Genomic DNA, 23304 nt, shown 5'->3' on the forward strand with positions numbered 1-23304 from the left:
AATTGGCATAGTTTCGCTCGCATTGGCTGCACCCGGCCTGTTGGCTCAAACGCTTTGGGCCACCTAGTAGGTTCCATTGGCTATCATTTGAGCCATTGGTAGCGAACGTAGCGTCACCAGGAGCGCGACAATCGCACGTGTACCATATGTCGATGGTCACCCAATGATGCACATTTGGTGGTCACTGGCGGATGGAACGGATGCACTAGGTGGATGGAATTCTATTTATACATGTTGGTGCTATCGAGCACTAACTTTTTCATCCATCCACCATCACTCAATCATCATTAATTTTTGGTGGAATTTTGGACAAAAAAACCGGTTTTAACCCGTTTTTTTTTTTAATTTTTGTTAAAATTTTGTTAAAAAAAAATAGCAAATTTGTTAAAAAAAAATAGGAAATTTGTTAAAAAAAATAGGAGAATTTTGGAAAAAAAAAAACCGATTAATCGTGATCACTTTAAATTTATTAATTTTCGGTGGAATTTTAGACAAAACCGGTTTTAACCCGTTTTTTTTTAATTTTTGTTAAAATTTTGTTAAAAAAAAATAGGAAATTTGTTAAAAAAAATAGGAAAATTTTGGAAAAAACCCGATTACTCGTGATCCCTTTAAATTTATTAATTTTTGGTGGAATTTTAGACAAAACCGGTTTTAACCCGTTTTTTTTTTTAATTTTTGTTAAAATTTTGTTAAAATAAATAGGAAATTTGTTAAAAAAAATAGGAAAATTTTGGAAAAAACCCGATTACTCGTGATCCCTTTAAATTTATTAATTTTTGGTGGAATTTTAAACAAAACCGGTTTTAACCCGTTTTTTTGAATTTTTGTTAAAATTTTGTTAAAAAAAAATAGGTAATTTGTTAAAAAAAAATAGGAAAATTTTGGAAAAAAACCGATTACTCGTGATCACTTTAAATTTATTAATTTTTGGTGGAATTTTAGACAAAACCGGTTTTAACCCGTTTTTTTTTGAATTTTTGTTAAAATTTTGTTAAAAAATAGGAATTTTGTTAAAAAATAGGAATTTTGTTAAAAAAATAGGAAATTTGTTAAAAAAATTGGAAAAAATTGTAAAAAAAACCGATTACTCAGTTCACTCGTGGCATTCATTTTTGGTGGAATTTTAGACAAAAAAAACCGGTTTTTACCGGTTTTTCTTTGATTTTTGGTAGAATTTAGTTAAAAAAATAGGAAAAATGTTGGAAATTTGTTAAAAAAAATTGGAAAAAATCGATTTTTGGAGAAAAACCGGTTATTCCGAGTCGGTTTTGCTCGTGCATTTCTACCCGAACAATCCCAACAAAAACAAAAAACACAACTTTTCATTTCTTTTTTCAATTTATGATTTAATTTTTTTGCCCAAAATTGACACTGTATAGTCGACATTAGAATTTTTCAAATTTAAATTTTTCCAACTGGCAGTTACACATGCGCATTACGTTCGCGATCAAATTATGTTTATTATGTTTATTATGTTTATAACAAACCGTACATGCGCATATCTTTACCGATTTTGGCCTTAGTAAAATCGCTTTTTTTTTTACTAAGGCCAAAATCGGAAATTATCAATCAATTTTTGGTGCATTTGGTGGATGGATTTTTGGTACCATTCACCACTTTTTTGGTGCATTTGATGCGCGCAAATGGGGTTATACAGGTCGTATGAGTACCATATTACCAAAAACAGAAAAACAGATATAAAGGTAGGGTGGTACCAAAAACAGGGGTTAAGTGAAGTGTGAAGAAAAATATACAAAAGGATATTACACTTTGGATCTTATAAATATATAAATGTAAAATTTGTAAAAATAAACAATCGCCAAGCGACTTTAGATGCATTCTGTAAATTATTGTTGAGAAATGCCCTCCATTTCTAAGGCTCGGAAAATCTTAGAAATCGAGTAAATAATGGCAGCGGTGCGTAAATCATTGCAGAGACCGAATTCATTGGCCACAATCTTAATGCCTGCCCCCGCAGTTTCCATAACTGTTTGTAGTCCTGCGTCTACAATATCCGCCTCCTTCGTACAGTCTCTTATGAGCTTTAACTTTTTGTTTGGCTTGAACTTATCCTAAATAAATAAATTAAAAAAATTCATATTAACAAATTAACTTATTTGCACGGTGGTCAAAGTTCACTTACCTCGCACTCATTCATGGAGTTAAAGATCTCGTTGATGATGGCTTTCTCGCATTTAACATTCATTTTGCCATAAGATACATGATTGATATTCTTTAAGTACTCACAAGTAGGATACCGTTACACCGCCAGCATTGCAAAACAAATCCGGTATAATGAGTACATTCTTTTTACGTAATATTTCATCGGCAGCTGGCGTCGAAGGACCATTAGCGCCTTCTAAAATCATCTTGGCTTGTACACTGTTAGCATTTTCGACAGTGAGAACCTTTTGCGTAGAGCAAGGCATTAGTATATCGCATTTTTCACCCAACAAACTGCCCTCTTTTTCGGTGGCTTTGGTATAGCCCTTGATTGATTTATTATTTTTTGCATAATACTCCATTAAGTCCTAAGTATATGAAGAAAATTAAAAAAATATTATCATGGAGATATTTATTTTCAATACGCCACATACCTTTGGATCAATGCCATTCTCATTTACTAGAGACACGTCAAATTCTTGAACACCGATCAGTTTGGCACCGGCTTCCACTACAAAAACGGATGCATGGGAACCGACATTGCCAAACCCTTGTACGATCACGGTTTTATCTTTCCAACCAGTCTTCCAGCCTAATAAATCCATCCAATCTTTATCCATAATAAAACATTCAGCCGCCTTAAATAGACCACGTCCCGTGGCGGCGGTGCGACCATTTATACCGCCTATTTCTACTGGCTTACCAGTCGTGATGGCCAATGCATCTACATCGTTATAGCCTAGAAGAACAATTTATTTGTCTATCAAGACGTTTTCTAATATTTCTCACATGTGTAATAATGTACGGGTACCTCCATCTATATGTGAAAATTATTCTGCCACTATTCAGTTGAACTTACTCACTGCACGATCACTTTTACTGAACTCACTCACTCTTGATGATCATATGCTCACATATGTGCAACATATGCAACATATGTGTCATAATTCAAATTTGGCCGTTAAATGGTCTGTGCTGTGCTGTGCTGTCGGGACTTTTGATGGTGATCATAGGTAATCGCTGAATTCTCATCTTGCTTATCGACAATTTTACTTATAACATACTCAACTGGCATCAGTACAGTATATACACTTTTGGTACCAAAGTAATGCATATATGCCCCATATGACCAATATGCCCATACATATATATTTTTTTCTTTTCTTTATTTACAGAAAGTTCGAAAACAATCATTTCACTTGTAATTTACTTTTTTTGTAGTTTTCTTTGTTTTTTTTTTTGTTTTGTTTTAAGCGTCGCGTAATTGTTTCGTGTACTTAAACTTAAAAGTGCAAACTATTATTGTTATTGCTGCGTCACTTTTACTGCAGTTGTTTGTTGTTGTTACTGTTTTTGCCACTCGCTCGCAAACTCCGTTATACACCTTTATTGGCTTTAATTACGTACAGCTATCTCCGTCAATTGGCATTTAATTGTGTGCCGTTAATTACGCGGAAGACGTAGTTAACGCAATTAGGCATACGCTCATAAGTACTAATTGCGAGCTTTAATTGCAGTGGAAAATCGAAATAAATTAATTTTTAATAATTTAAAAATATAGAGCGAAAAAATGTTTAAATCGTGTCTTTTATATTTTATTGATATACATTTATTTTTTTATATTCTTTATTCAAAATGTTTTTAATTTTTTTCTTTTATTATCTAAATAATTTAAATTGTTTAAACATTTGTCTTTGTATAACTTTTTTATTAAATTTTTTATTTTACGTAAAATATTATTTTGTTAATTTTAAAGATTTCACTATTATTATTATAAAATTAAAAAATTTTGATTTTCTTTTTATTTTAAACAAAAATATTTTGTATCAATTTTTTACTATTTCTTTAACAATAGAAATCGCGATTTTTGTAAACTCTGCATCAAAATATAAGTCTACCTAGACTAACTGAATACCTGAAGGGTGAGTACTCCTTGTGAAAATGACTAACACTTGCCCACAGTAACCGCCAATATAAAATGATTCCCTCTTGAAAACTACAACGTCGAGTTGAGTATTTGAGAAAATTGAATGCTGAAATTTTTTGTCGCACAGGTTTCAGAGTTCAGATTGATACTAATTAAACTAATGTGGGGAAATCTTAAATATACATATTTTTTCCAATATTCCTGTATATATAATATTTTAATGGAAAGGAGAAACAGAAAAATCTCCCCCCTCGAAAAGTGCGCTTTGCAATAAAATTCCATTGTCGCACACGCCTGAATTTATAGACGATGGCAACTTGTGTTTTCGAAGGACTAAAATACCGAATGCAACGCAGCATGACAACAGCAACAGCAACAGCAAAGTGTGTATTACTTTGCGAATGCATGAATAAGGCTAGAAAATGAGATACACAAAAAAGAAGAAGAAGAATGGCAGCAAAAGCCAAACTGCCGCTGCGGTCAGCAGCAGAGTTATATAAACACATACAGACATGCATATATGGGTATATGTGCTGCTTAATGTCTGTGTGGCCAACAAAACTATGTTAAATGGAAGCAAAATGGCAACATAAACAAAGCAGAATGTATTTCGGACTGAGGTAAGTAATGCAAGCCGAGAAAAGCGCAACAAAAGCGCACGCTGGAGACGAGAGCGGCCAGTGACTGCGAGGCAGCTTGCGGAAGTGACATAGAACGACAATAAAAGGTTGAAGGACACATTGTGACGATCACACACACGTGTGTGGCATAAATGTGAGTGGCGAGTGCAAGACAACCAGGCTGCGGTTGAATTGCGCTGTATTATATTAAAGGGAAGAGACAGAGGAGCACAATGCACACACACACATACATAAATATGTGTATGTGTATGAATAAAGCCGACTGCTCGTCTGTCGTTGCTGGTTGTGACCACAAGGACACAAATAATGGCTGAAGGATGTGTGGCTGCATGAGTTGTGAGCCGCAGCATTCTGAGTGAAGGCAGTACTGTCTAACGGTAGTTTATGCTGGCATTTTGTGGCAAATACCGTTGGTTGCAGCTCGATAGGGCTTTAATGTAGTGTGCTTTCAGGCGCTAAACAACTGAACAGAGCAGGAGTGTGCCACGCGCCACAAATGTTGGAAGAAAAGAAGTTAGACTAAAAATTCAAAATAATTTCACAAACTTAATACCAAATGGTCCATTTTAGACCTCCATTTCTTTAATTTTAACAACCCGCTTTCATTTCTGGGCTTCACACACTTCTTTGCTTTGGAGACCATTAAACTGGGAATATGCATAAAAAAGGCATGTTTTCGCAAAGCCATTAAAAAGCTCTTATCAACTTCAATATTTTCTAATGGCCGAACACGTGCCGCCCAGCGGGTCCTACAGCAGTGACAGCAACAACAACAATAGAGTCCTTTAGCTACATTCTGCGCATAATGAACATGCAGAAAGACACAACTCGGATGCGCACGAATTTGGCAAATAAAAGCCTCAAATGTCCAGCTCAGCGGGTATTTTTTGTGAATAAGTGTACAAAAACAAGAACAACATAAACAAAAAAAAAAAATACAAAATATTTGCTTTCCTTTTGATAAGCCTGAGCTATCGAAATCTCAGCACTCTTGCTGACTCACTGCTTTTCTGCTGCAAGTCTGCACTTGTTGTTATTGCTGTGGTTGCCAAATATTGCTTTTGTTAGTGTTTTGTTGTGGCTTCGGCTGGCTGCGTACACACTGTGCCGCCGGCAGTCAATGTGACTGTTCGAAATGGTTCGTAAATGCCGTTGCTCGCATTGTGATTCGATGAATGCGACGAGGACTCTGGAACATGCACTAACACACAAGCTTTTATTTGCCTATGAGTAAGCAAGCCATCCATAATCAGAGTCTGAAATATGCATCACTCATGTATGGGTGGGTGTGTATGTGTAGGCAACTATCTTTTCTGTTACTTTGCTGCACTTAGTCTGCGTAAAAGCGTCCGAACGCAGACAGCAGAAATAGAAAATGCCCAGAAATTGTTTAGAAATTACTCATTTGGAAAGATTTGCTTGCCATCACAAGTGCCTTTGTGTGTGTGTTTAAGTAACCTTGTGTTTGTATTTAAAATTCAAATTTGCTTCGGTATGCAATTTCAGCTTTCAAATTAGGAGGAAGAAGAAATGCAAAATTTTAGATTTTTGATTATTGCATACATTTTGAATATACATAGGTATGTGTGTGTAATTGGCGTTGGAACCGTTATAAACATAAATAAGCGACATGAAATATTTCATTCCAATTTTACTGGAATAGCAAATGAATGATCTGAGTCTTTCAAAAAATAAAACATTCGTCTGTATTTATTATTACTACAAGGTTCTACAATGTGAATGACATCAGAGGATGAGTACTTGAAGATTGGTGAACTCCAATAATGCCCGATTTTATAAATTTGGAAATTTGGAGATTTTTTTATTTTCAAAACACTTATTTGATTTGCTTTAATTTTACTACATTTAGCAACTTCTAGACAATAATAAAGTGTGTTTGTTTAGACGTGGTGTGGTTTTCAATGAGGCATTCATTTTTTCGGAGCTGTCACTTTATTAAAGCTTAATTTGGTTTGCCATTTCAAAATGTGTGAACAGATTAACTCCGGAACCACGTTTATTGCTGTCATACGGCCTCTATTGCTGTAAAAAGAGGTTCGAGTTTCGCGGTTGGTTTTTATTCGAGGCAGCTACGGCGGTCCCTTGCCGGAAACTAATTTTAAAAGATAATGGCAAGCCCTTATCTTTATAATCAAGCTAAATTCTTGGTTCTAACATTAAATTAGTTTTCCATTAGACGGCTTCATAATTGAAATCTCTTTCCGAAAATGTTAAAAAATCTGTATTTCATTCCGCTGCATGCATCTTCATTAATTTGTATAATGAAAGAGGTTCTAAAACCAATGTTGTTACTAGCTTTATTAGAATAATATAAACTTATCAATAATATATGTATTTTATTCGAAAGAATGGAACAGTGACAGTGGCATTTCCGCTACTTTATTAAAATTAGCAAAGCTATCGTATATACATAGGAACACTTTATATTGCTATACTTACCAGCGTTCGATATGTTGAACTATTTCTAAAAAACACATTTTCTACACAGTATATGTAATCTATATATTATTAGAATCGATTCCTAAATTCCAAAAAACTTCTATAATTTCATATATAAGAAAACAAAATAAAAAACAATAAAGATAATCACTTGATGAAAGAAAAAGCAGACACTTCATATATTCGTGTTGTATAAATGTATGCACTGCTACACAGAAATATAAATAGAATTTTATTAGTGCGCATCACAGCCTCAAGATACAGACTGTCGTTGCGATAAAAAACATAAATAAATAAAACAAAAAGAGAAATGAATAAAATATAAGCACAAAAATATATATAATATATGTGCATATCTTAATATATCACTAGAGGCACTCTTTATTCTCTTATTAGAAATAAACATAAGTCGAAATGAGTTTAGAATATTTCTTTTATATCTAGTAAAAAACTCGTCAGTCTCTTCAACTTTTTTAAACAAATTTGCCTTAAGTTCACTTACATTCATTACATGGGAGAGTAATGCTATTTTCTTTTTACTCATCTCGGCTGCTTGACCTCATCGGTTGAGTAAAATTTTCAAACAACAAAGAACATAAACTACCAGTTTTCACTGGGAATAAGCACATACTAACAATTTTTATGGTAAAACAACACAAAAAAATAATTTCAACAATCATAAAATGGCAAAAAAAGAAATTAAAAAATATTTTTTTTTTCACCCACAAAATGAAACGTAAAACAGAACATTCGCCCATTTACAAGATTGACAAACGATAAAGTTGGCCACAAATGGGGCACGCGTTTGCCGCCGCCATTTCCATGTCCATTTCAACGCTTTCCTCTTCTGGCATAGTGCGAGGCGGTGAATAAATAGTTGAAAATTGTCATTTGCACCAGACAGCGCCAGCGACATTGACATTCCGTTATTTTTCCAAAGTCGACAGCGTGTCGCCACATAGCCGAGTCCCATTAGTGGCGAGACCTCATTAACCTTCCGAAGGCAACGGATGCTGTGTGTGGCGCGGACACACATTGATACACATGTACTTCCATATATACTCTATAGACACTTTATATGTGACTGCGGGGGTGTGTGGCGGTGGCGACAATTTTTAGCGATAGATATCAGCTGTGCCAGCACAACACGCGAATCGACGTGTGTGTCGAATTGACACCGACTGCCAAATTAAAAAGTTAAGTGGAGGCGGGACGCTAGGTTTCGTTTCAATGAAATGACAGGCTGGTTATAACGGTAGGAAGATCTATCGCGGCAGATTAGAGGCAGCAGTTGTGACTTTTAATTCATTAGTAGTCGCATGGAGCCAAATTTTCGCAGTGGAATAATGCTGGTGTATGTGAAAGGGTCTTCAATTGGAACTGTGCGATGTTGTCACTTATTGACAGCCATTTGGGAAGATATAATATTTTTATATTTCGGAACACAAAAACTATTTTGATATTTCTTTATTGAATTGATTTCGTTAGTAACAGCTGTCAAATAGACCCACTCCGAAAATAGTCGAGTCTTATTGAAAATCACAAGTACAAAAAAATACCCGCTATTAAGTGAATGCATTGCTCCGGCAATTTAAATTTATTTGGCATTTTTGATAATTATAATTATCAATTCGATTTATGAAGATCTTGGATTATTCAAACAATCCAACTCAATTTATTAAAGAAAGTAAGCCAAAGTTCATTTTTTTATTTTTTTTTTTTTTCAAATTCAATTGAACACATTTCAATGCAAATACCAGAAAATAATTGATGTGCTCGCTTTGATCTGCGATAAGCCGTCATAAGGAGCACCTGAAATTTACATGCAAATAAAATAACTCTCTCGCACACTCACACAAAAAAGAGAAACACACAAATGAAAAGCATACAAGATTACGTTGCGCATTAAATTTTCATTTTCGCTGTCGCCTCGCTTTGTATTTGCATTTGAATTGAAAAATCTAAACGACCCACCACACGCACTCTCCTTTCCATATGTCGCAGTGGCATTCAAATGTCAACGCGGGCATTTTCCGCCATTTACACTTCCTCACGGTAGTTCAGCATCCAGCGAGTGTGTGATGATATACATATATATGAATAAGTGCGTGTGTGTTTGTCTGCTTGTATTGGAACACATGCCTGGCGGTATGACGCCGATGCCGCTGATTGCCACTTCGTCACTTATATATCGTATTTGAGAAGCAAAAAGAAAAAATACGCTAAAAATGAACACACAATAATAGGCATGACAGCAATAACAACAACAAACACAACAAAGAAAACAACAATAACTCTCATAGACTATGCAACACGCTTATCAGTCAACCATAATCGCAGTCATCACAATTTGTTCTACTCCAACCCCCGCTGTGCGCCTCCCGAGAGTGCTCATAAACGGAGGGAGCGACAGGGTGGCAGAGAAGGCGTTCATTACAAATAGCGCACACTTTGAAGAGTGGCAAATGCCATGAACGGGAGACAAATGAGAGATGACAGGGGAACGCGCTTGTCCTGTCTGACATTCGTGGATTTGATGTGAATTGCTACGCATTGTCTTCCATCTAAATCTGTTTGTATGTGTGTTTGTGTATAGTCTTGGCATTACTTATGGCTTTATTATGGAGATCAATGCTGTCATTATTAGCGAAGCAATAAAATTAATCTAAGCAATCATTACTTTTGACGGCAGCAATTGGAGCGTTGCGAAGTAAATCATACTTAGATGCTTAGAAATCTTTTTGGCTTGAAGTTGAGGAGGAAAAGTTAATCTGGATTAACTCTAGCTGTAAATCTTTTATGCATACGTATAGGAGATGATTATAATTTCTAAATGAGTGAGTTAAGTGCAAATTTTAAATCTTTTTGGAGCTAACTGCTGCCAGCGATATTTTGTATGACATATGATCCTATAAACTCTTTAAATAAACTGTGAGAGTATTGAGTCTTTTGTATTTAATATATTTTTAGTTTAGGTGAGGCAGATTCTAATATCATTCTGATAATGATTAATGCACTTAATTTTTTAAACTCTCAATATGTACTATATATTTAAGACAGTACTCGGTTACTTCAAAAATACTCAAGTTATTTACTGAAGAACTCGATTTTCAAGCAACAGACTCTTCCCAACCATAACCTCAACCTCAAACAGTTTTAACTCTACATTAACTATATCGTGTGTACGGTCTAAGAAAACTATCAGAACTCTCTGTAGAAACGCAGGTACATACTTTAAAACGATTTATCATTAAGTAAATTTTGTATGCTTTCATTGACCTCAATTTTATTATTAAATTTGTTCATTCGAGTACAATCTAGGCACAATTCAACAAAGCATTTCTTAGATAAGTTGGGAGTTGTGAACGGCGCTTAAAGGCGATGCGCCAACAGCAGCCGTCGCCGCTGACAAGTGCGCAGCTGCTGCTGACTCACTTTGAAAAATGAATATTTTCAAAGCGCCACAAAATATTTTTTACCCAACGACACACTTTTCACTTCACACCTCCGCTCTAACAAATTGAACGTTTGTTCGAGTGTAATTTGAGCTTTCGCTTTCACAGAGCTTCTTCTGACCAACAAAACCGTGGATTTCTATGCAAATTTTGTGGGTGAATAAATGAATGAGTGATTTTCCGCAGGAAAAATATAAATCAGCACAGGGATGTATTGCACTGGCTAATAAATCCTTTTCCGCCGCTTGAAAAATGAATTATTTGCATTGCAAAAAGTCATGCATGCAAAGTTTTGAAATTGAAACCCGTTCGTTTGTATTTGTATGTGTGTTTGTGTGAGCAGCAACACCAACAAATGAATATTCACAGTCAAATTGAAGTGATTTTCAATAGCAAACAGCAAGCGATTGCCCGTTTCGCTGCTGAGCTGTTGTTTTTGTTATTGTTGCTTTCAATATTTGCTGGTCTCACCTTTCTGTTCCAATAACCCAGATCAGTTATGGCAAAAGAACAACAAACAAAAACACACACCTCGATAACAAACACGTGCCATGTTTCAACAACAACAACTTGAGTGCTCTGTATATTTGTTGTACGACGGGTTGATTGCAACAACAACAATTTGCATGTACTCCCGTCCCCTTCGAAAGCCTAACCTAACCTCACTTTCATATCCACTGCACTTGCAACACCACCCTCCTACTGCACACACTCACTCACTCTTCCAACAAACCGTTTTCTATGCTTGCATTGTTGTTGTTGTTATTGCCGCCTTCATTGACGACCGCTTGGTGTGTGGATGGCGCTCGGAGTGTTAAATGTTGCCAACAATTTCTGTTTCCTGGCAGTTGTCCACTGAATTGGTGGTGGAATTGTTGTGGCATATAACCGCAGTGGAAGGCGAAACTTTGCAACGAAAAGTGTTGCAACAACAACTGCAGCAATAACAACAAGCGCATAGTTGTTATCTCCATCATAGTAGTTTCTTCTTTTGTTTGTTACATTGGTGCCTCTATTGTTTTGACTTATGGATTATTACCGTATTTGTGTTGTTATTGTTATTACAGTCGTTGTTGTTGTTGCGATTACAGCGCAAAGTCAAATTGCATGGCAAATTGTTCGCAAGCAAAATAATTAAAACTTTTTTTTGAGGTTTACAGTTGACTAAACTTTGTCAATGGCAACCGGTCACAGTGGGGTTGTGTGAGTTGAAAATGGGGTATTTAGTTGAAAAAGATGTCAGTTTATGTTGTATTAATAGAGAAGGCCGCTATGAAGTTTCTGATGATTTTGGAAAAATAAATTATTTTGATATTAAAAAAAATTATATCCTATTTCTAATCCCGATTTTAATACTCTTACTCTATTTGTATTATAAAAACTAAAAATTTTGGATCTCGACAAAAGAAATATGATTCAGAGGTCAGTCCCATTAGAATGAGTTTATAATAGTGGAGTCGAAGAACGATGACTTATATAAGTAAGTTCGGAAATAGCGACTTCAACTTCTCCACTAACATAGCATATGTATATATTATGGTGTTCCACAAATATTTTATTGATTTCACCTCCTCAAATTTCCCGAAACATTACCCCTATATCAGAAGTTTTGATATCGGAAATATAACATATGAATTTATTTTATGAATTGTTGAAAGGGTGTATTTAGATCCTGCTTGAAATGAGGGAAAAATAATTGCCATTGAAGCCATCTAATGAAATAAATTCAATTCCAACTAGAACCTGATCAACGTTTTGTCAGAACAAGGTTTTCATTTTGGGGATCTATCCATGCTTGAATCGGTAGATAAAAAATATGAAGTATCAAAGCATTTATCTCCTCGGTAACCTCTCAAATCGTTAACTGTTATTATCATAGTATCGTATATTGGTTTTGGTCCGAAAATAGACGTCATTATTGAATAATTGATGTCGTATCTTAACATGTTATCTGACTTAGGAATATTTTTCTCTATTAGACACATTTTAAACACCTCAAATTGAGGTGAAATTTTTTAGTAATATATTTGACCTAATACGACTCTATAGTCATTCAGATTTAAATGTTCATTCTTTTATATATATAATAATGTAAATTTATATGAAATATATATTCATTAAATAAATGTCTTTAAAATAAGAATCTTATTGCTGCAGCGTTATATCTCAAAACCCCATTGATCAATTTTTAAATACGTCACATCCTCACAACCTCAATTAACAGATTATAGACGCAGGGTGTGACTTTACCCCAAACCAACAAAAGCCTCTCCTCTTTCGAGCATTCTCCTTTTTTCATGCAATTCTTTGAGGACAGAGCGGACACCATTGGCATTTTACTGTTCGGCGTGTTACTGACCACTTGTGCGCCCTTGGCAAAGGTGACATCACTTTCGAAAGCGAGACTCGAGTCGGGGAGCGAGGAAGGCGGCAGAGCAGAGAGACTGGAAATTGCGCGACGATAAAAACAATAAATTCATTTCTGCCGCCATGGCTATTCATTACTATATTCTCCTACTGTTATTTTTTACATTTTCTTTCACTCAGCTTGTTGTTGTATTTTTCATTTTTCGTCTGGTTCTTTGTTCTGCTTCCAAAGAGCCCATTAGAACGAGGATCAAGCGAATGGCAGAGAATATAGTTAGACAGAAATATGGCAAAAGTGGCGAAAAAAACGAATTTGCTTTTGTGTCTTGAGCAGCGCTATTCAAAACAATGAGAGCAATGAGCGCACAAGTGGTGAAGCGCCACCAATTGACCATTGTTTTACTCATTGCGAGTTATTATTGTATTTGTATTTGTTAAGCTCCACTGGCCATCGCCTCGCCTCGCCGATGTCACGACACGCTAACAACACGATTGCATTACAGGCGAGGAGCGTGTGAGTTGAGTGGCAACCCCAACGGAATCGAAAGTGGAGTAGTACAGTGCAAAAGCCAACAATGTGGCAATATTGTTGAGGGCAATCACAGCTACGAGAACGAGCGCAGCGCCAAAGGGACTGGGGAAAACGACCAACAATGGCAACAAACACTGTACTATTTATGAATTGGGTGGGGAAACTCTGTAGTGAATGCCTAGGACGAGGGAAGTGGTGGTTTAGTATGTGGTTGCTCTGCGGTGAAAGTGGTGTGGAAATATTAACACCATAACACAATATGAGTTTAGCTAGCGATTGCGTCGCGCCGATCAATGGAAAATAAATGTTGATTCGTGTGATAGAGAAACTTTTAGTGAGTTTAGCTAGCGATTGGGTCTGGCCGATAGGTGGAAAATTAATGTTGATTCGTGTGATAGCGAATCTTTTAGTAAGTAAATAAAAAATAGTATTAAATATTTTTCATTAAAAAAGGCATAAAAAATGTTATGATTTGGATATAATATGTTAATATTTAACACTCTTTCAAATGATTCAGCCACACCTTACTATTCCTGTATCTCCCACGTAAGCGTAGGGTCTCTTAACGACAGTCCTACTAAGATTAAACTGCACAGGATATAAAAATAAATTATACCGAATGCCATTAACAAATCTTTTCCGATTTCTTTTAATATTAAAGTCTGACATTGCTTACCGTAAATTAAACCAGAAGACTAGGCATAAATTGTTAATGATTTTGAAGCACTCTCTTACCAAGAACAATTTTAGAAATAATTTGCCTACAATATTTTGTACAATATATGAGGCTTAGTTCTCATATATACAATAGCTGAACAAAATATATATTTTTCGTACTGTATCGTACGTGTCGTATACGCAATATTTAAACGTTTTCTAAGTATATTATGACTCTATAAAAAATTCAAAGGCAGTTATCTTTAGTGTATCTAATTTATATTCTGCATAATTTTTTATAATTTTTAACATTATCCTTTATTTATTTCTATTGCAGCTTGATCCAATAGCCGATTTACTGAAAATTGTTTAAGAAGCTCCACATTGAGGTGAGTGAAAACTAAATATTTCATTTGAACAAAAATTTAACAAGCCATTTAAATTTATTGAAAGCGGATTTTATTATCTATATTTTGTGAAGTTTTATGTAAAGTTGCATAAAAGCCTATATATACATGCAACTTCAAATGACATATTCAACGAAAAGCCTTGTCAAACCCATTGTTGCTCCACACCGGCAGGATAAATCAACGCATCAATTTTGACATGCAATCGGCTTTTGTTGTTTTTTGTATTATAAATTTTAATTAAATGTCAGACAACTCAATTGTAAAATACTCACACAATAGATTGTGAAAACTGATAATTGAAATCAACACAAAATAGAGTATGAACAATGAAGTGCAGCTTTCATTGAAGATAAAGTACGTATGAAGACTAAATCAGCCTTCTTTTTTAGACGTTGCCACTAAATAATTTTGTGAGAATTGCATTGGCAATTAAAGTATCTTTTACTCGACTGCCTTAAGCGCAACAGCTGCCTCGACATTCAAATACTAGTATTTCACACAGGCTGTGCTTCCCTGGCCTCCAGCCGAGCTGAGGCGAGCCGAACGACACCGACATCGACTTGTGTCAATTTGCATATTTATTACATCAACATATTGCGCTTTTATATGAGGGCATGCCTATGCAAGTCCATATTTATTTAGATGTGTGTGTGTGTTCTGTGCAGCCACACATGAACAACTTTCAGCTGCAACAACAACAACAAGCGACTGACGCTGTAAAAAAGCAATTCATTTAGAAGTTGAATAAATTAATTTACAACAATTTATTGCATATGCATAGGCGCAACACACAAACACATACACAACTAGATATATATGTTTTAATATTTGTTTTTATGTTTTCATTTCCACCTTTATGCTGGGCGGATCGAGCAAGCGAATGAATGTCATAGAATCAACAGCGTTTATGTTGATGGTTGCATGCTTTATGCAAGTGAACACACACTCACTCGTATATACAGAAATTCATATGTGAAAACTGGCGTAAATGCAGCTGCTAAGGCTGTTAGAGCATGCGGTGAAAGCATTCAAATGAATAAATAGGCAGCATAAAGGGTTCCGCGCACAACAACAACACAAATACACACGAAATCATATGTGAATGTGTGTTTGTAGTGTGTGGTGACACCACAGCAACCGCGTAGCCGAAACAGAAACAGGCAAAAGTGCGCTTGCCATGGCAAAATCTCATCTACATTTAAGAAGCTGCGCTCGCAGGCAGTCATTCACGACGATTGCATACTTTTAGACAGCGAGCTCTGACGAGTGGGATGCTTCTACCAACAACAACTTGCATGCTGCGCTGTGTTTATTTATTTATTCATATGTGTATGTGTGTGTGTATGTTGTGCAATAATACACATTAGTATGAATGCGCATTTATATTCTGTAGAAGATTCAACTGCCTCAACTAATCTTATCTAAAGCTCTTAATGTTAATTACATTCAAGTGAGTAGCAGTTACAAGCGGCTTTTCTAGGTTTTGTGCTGTGATTCTTCGCATGAAAAGCTACATATGTTAGACATATACTCGTACATATGCGTAGTAGCGTGATAATTATATGAGCACTAGAAGCGTGGAAAACTGTTTGGAATAGTTGCAAAAAAAATAAACTGAGAATTTTATTTCTAGCTATTCGAGTTGAGATGCTGGATGCGAAGGATTTTGTGGAAAATCCTTATGAAGTAGAAATTTTATTTTTGTAGAACAACAAAACAAGTGGAAGCGCTGTATTCGAGTGCAGCTAAGCATATAACGAATTTTTTACACAATATGGACGATGAAATTGGGCACATTTCTGGATACTTAACTAAAAAATCGTGTTTGTTGAGTTATGACACTATTCATATGAATGAGCGATATATTGAAAAATTCTTCAATTGATTAAAATTTCGAAAAATATGGGCTTGTCTCATCAATATCTAGCTGAAAACAACAACATTTCTTTTAATATCATTATACCTCTCTTTCTGGCGGTAAATATAATTTGCGGTCAGGAAACCATAACAAAAAAAATTAATTTTACTTTCCAAACCTATGAAATTTTAAACTCCCCATTATTTTTTAACAAACCTTTTACATGTACCTTGTTCTATAAGCCTGAGAGGTACTGTCAAGAACCATAAGAATATCATTATTTCTAAAAATATTTGGAAACAATTTTGGAATTTCGAATATAATTTCCTTCTGTTATATTTTAAAGGATTACCATATATATATGATAAACATCTTAAAATAACAAATATTTACTCAATTAAAAAGAGAACATATTATTTTCGTTAACCTACTCTCTGTTTAAGGCGCGTTAATTATGATCGCACTTCCTTTCGCTCCTAACAAAAACAGGTAACAAAGTTTTAATTAACTTCGTGGTTAATTGCTTCATTGTTTTCGGTTAGGAAATTCCCTTTTTTTTCCTCTTTTGTGGAAATTTGAAAACTTTTAAGTTTTTCCCGCGAAAACAGCATTGCAAATACATAGTTCATTCTCTAGAACAAAAGAAGGTTATTTGCGGCATTTCCGCGCCCTCGATAGCGGGCAACATACATTAAGGATTGCCTACTTGTTTCTAGATCACCTGGAAATTCAAAGGTCAAAAAAGGAACTTGTTTAAAATTTCTACCTGTTCGACAGGTAAAAAGCACTTTTACAATTTGGGAAAAGGGTATAAAACCTGGGTTCATTTGCACTTCATCATCAAACTTGTACGATCTACAAACGTGTTAACAACTCCCAAGAACTCAAACACCAAAAAAACTTAAAAAATGGCAAACCGCTCTTCTCACAATATGACAAATAATACCGCTTACTGCACTCTATGTGAAGAATCCATAGCCAGCAAACAGTTGAAACGTCGTCGCGAATTCGAAACTGCTTTTAATGTCGCCAAGAAGCAGCGCACCGAAGCGCCCATCGATTTACTTATGATCCAACTATTCGTATATCAAGTGCTAAGACAGCAATTCGAAGCGGCTGCAAGAGCACAACAGCTAGGGACTGTAAAAAAGGAACCAGAGGAAAACTGGACTGCTGACAATTCAGAAACACCTACTGAGTCTTCGGACATAGTGAAGATCGGACCGAATGGCACTACTGTGTCCAGACTTGACTTTGAGAAGCTGCGTGAGTGCAGTGCTTCGCTGGCCACACGCAATCTGCTCGCTTTGATCTTCGATCGCCAGACACTGGCCACCCACTCACTGAGCGGCAAACCCTCGCCCGCTTTCCGTTATGAAGAGCGCATGCTAAAGGCGCAATTGGATGTCAAGAAAGTTAATGACATAATTCATTTCATTCGAAATGCGTTCAATTACTCCGAGAAGGAGATTCGCTCGACGATTACCATGAAATGTGCCGACGTGGCCAGAACATTCAAGGGCAAAGAAAACAAACATAAAGAGAACTGAGAACTGTATTAGAAATAGAAATATTAGATGTTTAGGATTTGAATAATGTACGACTTAAGATCTGGTGTAATAAATTTTGGAGCTTATAAATTAATTGTGTTTTGTTTTTAGATTTACTAGTTTTTAAGGATGTATTTAAAAGAATCGGAAGAAGAATCTATGCACCTTTTTGTGTTGAACGAACGACTCTTTAAATTACCAAAAACATTTTCAGTAGTCAAAAAGCTAAACAAAGTGAAAGCAATAAAATTTGGCTTGTACTTTATGGCCAGCAAGCAAGCACAAAATGAAAACATATGAAAAATAATAAAAATAAAATTCCGTTTTAAAAAGATACAAGGGCAAATCAGATATAATATATCGCTTCATTAAAGACAGATAAAAAGACAGTTTTTGTATGTCTCACACATCACACAGAATAGTGCTGACCGTATGAGGTCACAGACGTGCACGCGTGGGATGAGGCCTAGCATGCCAACAGCCGCTTAACAAATAGAGATAGAGTATAAAGCTAGGAAAAAGGTTTCATGAGAGAGTAAACTAAAAATGTTCATGAAATGCAATGCAGGAGTAATGAATGAAAGAAAGGCTATTGTGTTTGTGCAGCGTGTGTGATGGAGTTCTGTGACTGTTTGTATATTTATGTGATGGTATTTAGACACTGGTGGACTGAGAACATGAAATGGAAGTTAAAAAAATATTTTTTCATACATGAGAATTAAACATGCCACACAACATTTTTAATAAATTTGCTTTTAATTTAAATAATTTAATTTTATATATAAAATGAATGTATAGATCTTAAATATAAAATTAAACACGAGTGCAGCGCTTTTAATTATTGAAAACATATTGTAAAAGTGTGGAATGAAGACACGCATGCAACCAGACATTACTGCACGCCATGCAAATTTCAAGCACTATCACCACTACACACACACATTCACATTCTCATATAAGCGCTTAACAGACAATGTCGCGTGAAGGACAACATCGAAAAGCGATAAATAATCAGCGACAAATTAATTTTCACGGATATGTAAAAAATGTAATTTGCCTGCGTACATTGATCCGTGAAGAGTGCACAGTGTGTGGCATGTTGCAACAACAGTGAATCAAAAACACGAAAAACAAAAAAACACTGAAACAAGCAGCACAATCAGCAAGCGATCACAACGCACTGCCAAAGAACTCAAAAAAAGATTTAAACTTTAAATAACTTCACATGAGAGAGATGTAGGTGTCCGCTTTACCCTCCACCAGCATTATGTAAGCAGCTTGTATGCGCATAATATGTTATTTTAAAGTGTGTATATACGACTTGTAACGTCTATAGCCGCACACACTCGTACTTATGTGCATTTTCCAGGCCGACAACTGCACAAAGGGATGTGATTCCCCAATTTTCCTTGTCGGAAATGAAAATCAGTACGCATGACAATGGTGTATTGATGGTGCATGAGTAGAGGAGAGTGTTTTCAAAGAGCGACATCTAGACGTCTGAAAGTCTCGAAGTTTCTTGAAGTTATATGAAGGAAATATCTTAAAATTATCCACCAGTATGGAGTACGTCCTTATATCTACTGATTCTATTGAAACCGAATACTTGGTTCACCCTGTAATAAATTTTTAGTTCAAAACACTCGTCAAATTATACCAAGGAACTTAATCGAAAGCACTCTTCATTAAAGCATATTTTTCCTACATGGCACTCTCATATACAAACATATGTAGCCAACACTCCACATAGGGGAGCCTCCAAACCAATGACAATCACGGCCGGCTCTTTAATCTCCAACGCACACATAATGAACAAACCGCCATTGTGGCAATGAGTTGAAGCGTTAAAGGAAACATGTTTGTTTGTTCGGCGAACATATCCTACACACACGAGAGTGCGGAGACTATTGCGTTGTTGCCTTTGTTAACCAGCGTTGGTAAGGCGTTAAGCGACAGAGCAAGCGCGCATGATACTTACGAAATACTACGCGGAAATTTAATTTTAAACACACACACACAAAGGAATACATATGTGCGAAAGTTTGAACAAAGAATGTAGGAAATTGAAAGAAAAGTGACATAACACAGGGAAGAGGAGAAACGCCTAACTGCTGAATACTAAAATTTCCAAAATGTATAGTGCAAAGTCATTTAATTGATGTCACATAAACATTGAATTTATTTTATCATTTTAATATATATCATTATAAGAATTAAGTATTTTAAATAGGTGGCAACCCTTTCCAAAAACATATATGGTTAAATAGATGCCTATGTTAGGTTATAAAATTTCATTAATTTAATTGTTTTAGTCCAAAATTCCTTAAGCACATTCAATTAGAAACCCATATCCTTATTAAATTTATTGAATTCAAATTTCTTAACAATTGACAACCCTACGCACAACTTTTTGGCAGTTTATAATTTCTTAGCCACCTTCAATTTGATATTTATATTAACCTCTTTTTAATCAAAATTTCATTTCAACGAAAATAAAATAAATTTACCTCAAAATCGAAATCATTAATCACACATTCAATAATGGAAATGTAGCATTTACATATTTTCTTGGAAATAATTAATTTCTCAAAATTTCGCCCATTAATAAATTTCAAAATTTTCACCAACCACTGGAAATTTAATTTCGACTTCAACGCGAATTTATTGCCACTCATCACATTGACAAGTGACGGCGACAACAAAACGCCTAGAGCCTCAAGAGCCCACAGTACAGCCAGGCGGCTCGTAAATGCCGCTTCTTTTGCACTAAGGAATGCCACTTCACTTAAGTATGCCCTCAAATTGAAGGCCCGTAAGGTCAATAACATCATTTCCTTTAGCGCCAAACACAAATACAACAACAATAGCAACAGTAAGCAGCCGCACGAAATCGAGTAATTGCGCCCCTTAACAAGCTTAAAGAAGACAATGACAAGTTAACGACCAGCGCACACACAAAGAGGGAGAGGACGACGCTAAAATGTACAACGAATAATTTGAAGACTCTTTTATACACTGGACATTTCACTACCACTGAGAAAAAGATGGGCCAACTTACATATTTACACTTTATAAGCAACTTCGCAGGCAACCGCCCCGGTTGGGGCAGCATAATTTATTTAACCACTTTGTAACGGCGCAATCAATTTAGAAATGGCGAAATTTGCTATTTAGTAAGGGACGTAATAAGTAATAAATTGAGTCGGAGTGTAAAGTGAGAACGTTTGTGGACAAAGTTACAACGACATTTCGATTATAATGGTCTGAGATTGGGTCATTACTAGAGGTATATTGAAACGTTGCGGAAAAGAAATTTTCCAAATGGAATGTTAATATTTGGACAGAAGATTCAATTTTATAAGATGAAGACAAGAGGAAATTATTAAAAGAAAGTATATTAAAGATGAGATGATTGGTAATAAAATCTTGATATCGGAGCCAAATTAATATTTCTTAGCGCACAAAATATCTTTAAAATCTTCTAGATATTCTGTTATAAGTGCTAGCTAACTTCCAAATAATAAAAACACAAAAACAGCTGACTCTCATGAGATTATTTTTCATATATCATGAGATATTTTAATATTAAAAGCTCCAATATCTCAAAACTGCGCCAAAAATTCATACCAAATATTAAAGTCATCTTCAACCATGACTAGTCTTCTTAATCTACATATTTTGAGAGTATACAACCATAAAGTTAGCACTAAAATGCCACTTACTTATGAGCTCTTACCAACATCACCAAGTCCCACGGCGTATGAGTAACCTGAAAAAACTCGTTTTTGCCAAAAATTAATTCGCAAAAAAAATCAAGTCCTCATAAATCTCATAAACTCTTACGGAGCCCACAGAATAGTACCGTAAATGGGCGAACCTAATCCCCGAATCAGCGCAAACAATTGCTTCGCTGCTCCCTTCAGTATGGATACAGGTGCTGAGTGGCTTACCAACAGCTGTGGGCTGTGCTGCCAAACCGTTGTTTGAAACTTATTTAAGCGCAGCAGCGCATAACTTGTGTGTGACAGTGGATTGTGGTGGTGAAAATAATTCCGTATAACTGGCTTCCAAACAAAAGAAATTTAACAGCATAATCATAGTTTTTAATCTGCGCGTTTCATTTACAATAGCAAACTGTAGCGAATGCGCCAAAAGTGTTAATTATTTCATGAAATCGCTTCACACGCGCGCTTGGTTAAGTGGTTTTTCATTCGTGGTAAATTGTTGCGAGAAATGTTATTGTTGGAAATGTGAAATTATAAAATTTTCTTTGCTAAATAATTTTATTATTTTTTCTATAATTAAATTTTTGATTTATTGGATCTTAAAGCTACTTAAACTAGAGAAGCTCAATGCTATATTTGAACCCGCATAATTTCGAATGAGAATAGTCCTCTCTGATTTTTGATAATTTGAAGGCGAAATATTAAGGTAAACGAATGAATAAATATTGTTTTCAGAAACTTAAAATTCCCGTTTTTTTTAACACAACGTAAACTACAAGTATGTATATGGAAATGTTGACCACACCCTGATTACTAATTACTAAATAATATTCTGATTATTATATATAGTATTTCGTGTGAAATTTTGTTTTAAATTTCCTTATTTTTAAACTTCCTTCTCCAGCTAAATTGTTTATATAAAAGTATTACTGTCAATAACTGATAAATTTCCCACCCATACACACAAGCATATACAATGCCCGAAATTAAGCAATTAAAAGTAAAACACGCACTTGAGCGTCAGCAAACGATAAATAAAACGAAAAACTTCTAAATCAACTCCTACTTTACATATATGTAGTGCACTTCCATACCAAGAACAACAAGCAAGCAGTTCCATTTCTGCCAAGTAATTTGGTTACTTGCAAATTGCGCAACATAAACTTTACAACATTTTTTTATTTATAATGGTCCCTCTATTTCGTGCAGCTTTTTCGGTTTAAAATTGCATTAACTGTGCGAAGAATTTAAATTTTTATTTTTTGTTGTTTTGTTTGTGAACAACTCTCATAATCGCAGCGCGGGTATTGTCCTCGACATCCTTAAACAAAAACAAATTTTAATATCATAAAATATCGTAATGTTGCTGGCGTGTTGCCGGCTTTTATGGGTGGGTCAGGGGCGCTGAGCTTCTATGCGCACAGATTACGCTTTTCAAAGATGCTTGTCTTTGCTGTTGTTGGATTTGTACGCAACATTAAAAATATTTATTGCTGCAACACGCAAAATGCGAAACGGAGAATACAAAAATGTTTTTTTTTTGTGTTGGAAGGGAA

General features: G+C 35.3%; 2 protein-coding genes and 1 long non-coding RNA gene across 3 annotated transcripts in view; 2 read left to right on the forward strand and 1 right to left on the reverse strand.

Annotated features, from left to right (window-relative positions):
* LOC128922006 (uncharacterized) overlaps positions 1 to 23304 on the forward strand; it is a 39244-nt gene that overhangs the window by 3694 nt on the left and 12246 nt on the right. The window contains exon 2 of the long non-coding RNA XR_008471280.1: positions 14543 to 14594. This is a non-coding gene — a long non-coding RNA (uncharacterized LOC128922006). The remainder of the gene's footprint in view (positions 1 to 14542; positions 14595 to 23304) is intronic.
* Positions 1342 to 2932, reverse strand: LOC128922005 (glutamate dehydrogenase, mitochondrial-like). Its single transcript, XM_054231247.1, has 3 exons — positions 2601 to 2932; positions 2147 to 2534; positions 1342 to 2075 (listed from the first exon to the last, which is right to left on the reverse strand). The coding sequence occupies exons 1-2, from the start codon at positions 2784 to 2786 to the stop codon at positions 2247 to 2249; spliced, it is 474 nt and encodes a 157-aa protein (XP_054087222.1). The 5' UTR covers positions 2787 to 2932; the 3' UTR covers positions 1342 to 2075; positions 2147 to 2246.
* LOC128922004 (protein insensitive-like) lies at positions 17282 to 18382 on the forward strand. Its single transcript, XM_054231246.1, has one exon. It carries the CDS (start codon positions 17382 to 17384, stop codon positions 18021 to 18023), a length of 642 nt encoding a protein of 213 aa, XP_054087221.1. The 5' UTR covers positions 17282 to 17381; the 3' UTR covers positions 18024 to 18382.

The sequence above is a fragment of the Zeugodacus cucurbitae genome, chromosome 5 (genome assembly GCF_028554725.1).
Source record: "Zeugodacus cucurbitae isolate PBARC_wt_2022May chromosome 5, idZeuCucr1.2, whole genome shotgun sequence".
Classification (NCBI taxonomy): Eukaryota; Metazoa; Arthropoda; class Insecta; order Diptera; family Tephritidae; genus Zeugodacus; species Zeugodacus cucurbitae.

What these genes read in the sequence shown, in the direction of transcription:
- LOC128922005 (XM_054231247.1), bottom strand. Translation starts at nt 2,786, where the DNA reads ATGGATAAAGATTGGATGGATTTATTAGGCTGGAAGACTGGTTGGAAA. An exon ending in AGAATGGCATTGATCCAAAG is followed by an intron (nt 2,535 to 2,600) that starts GTATGTGGCGTA and finishes TCATATACTTAG; the next exon opens with GACTTAATGGAGTATTATGC.
- LOC128922004 (XM_054231246.1), top strand. Translation starts at nt 17,382, where the DNA reads ATGGCAAACCGCTCTTCTCACAATATGACAAATAATACCGCTTACTGC.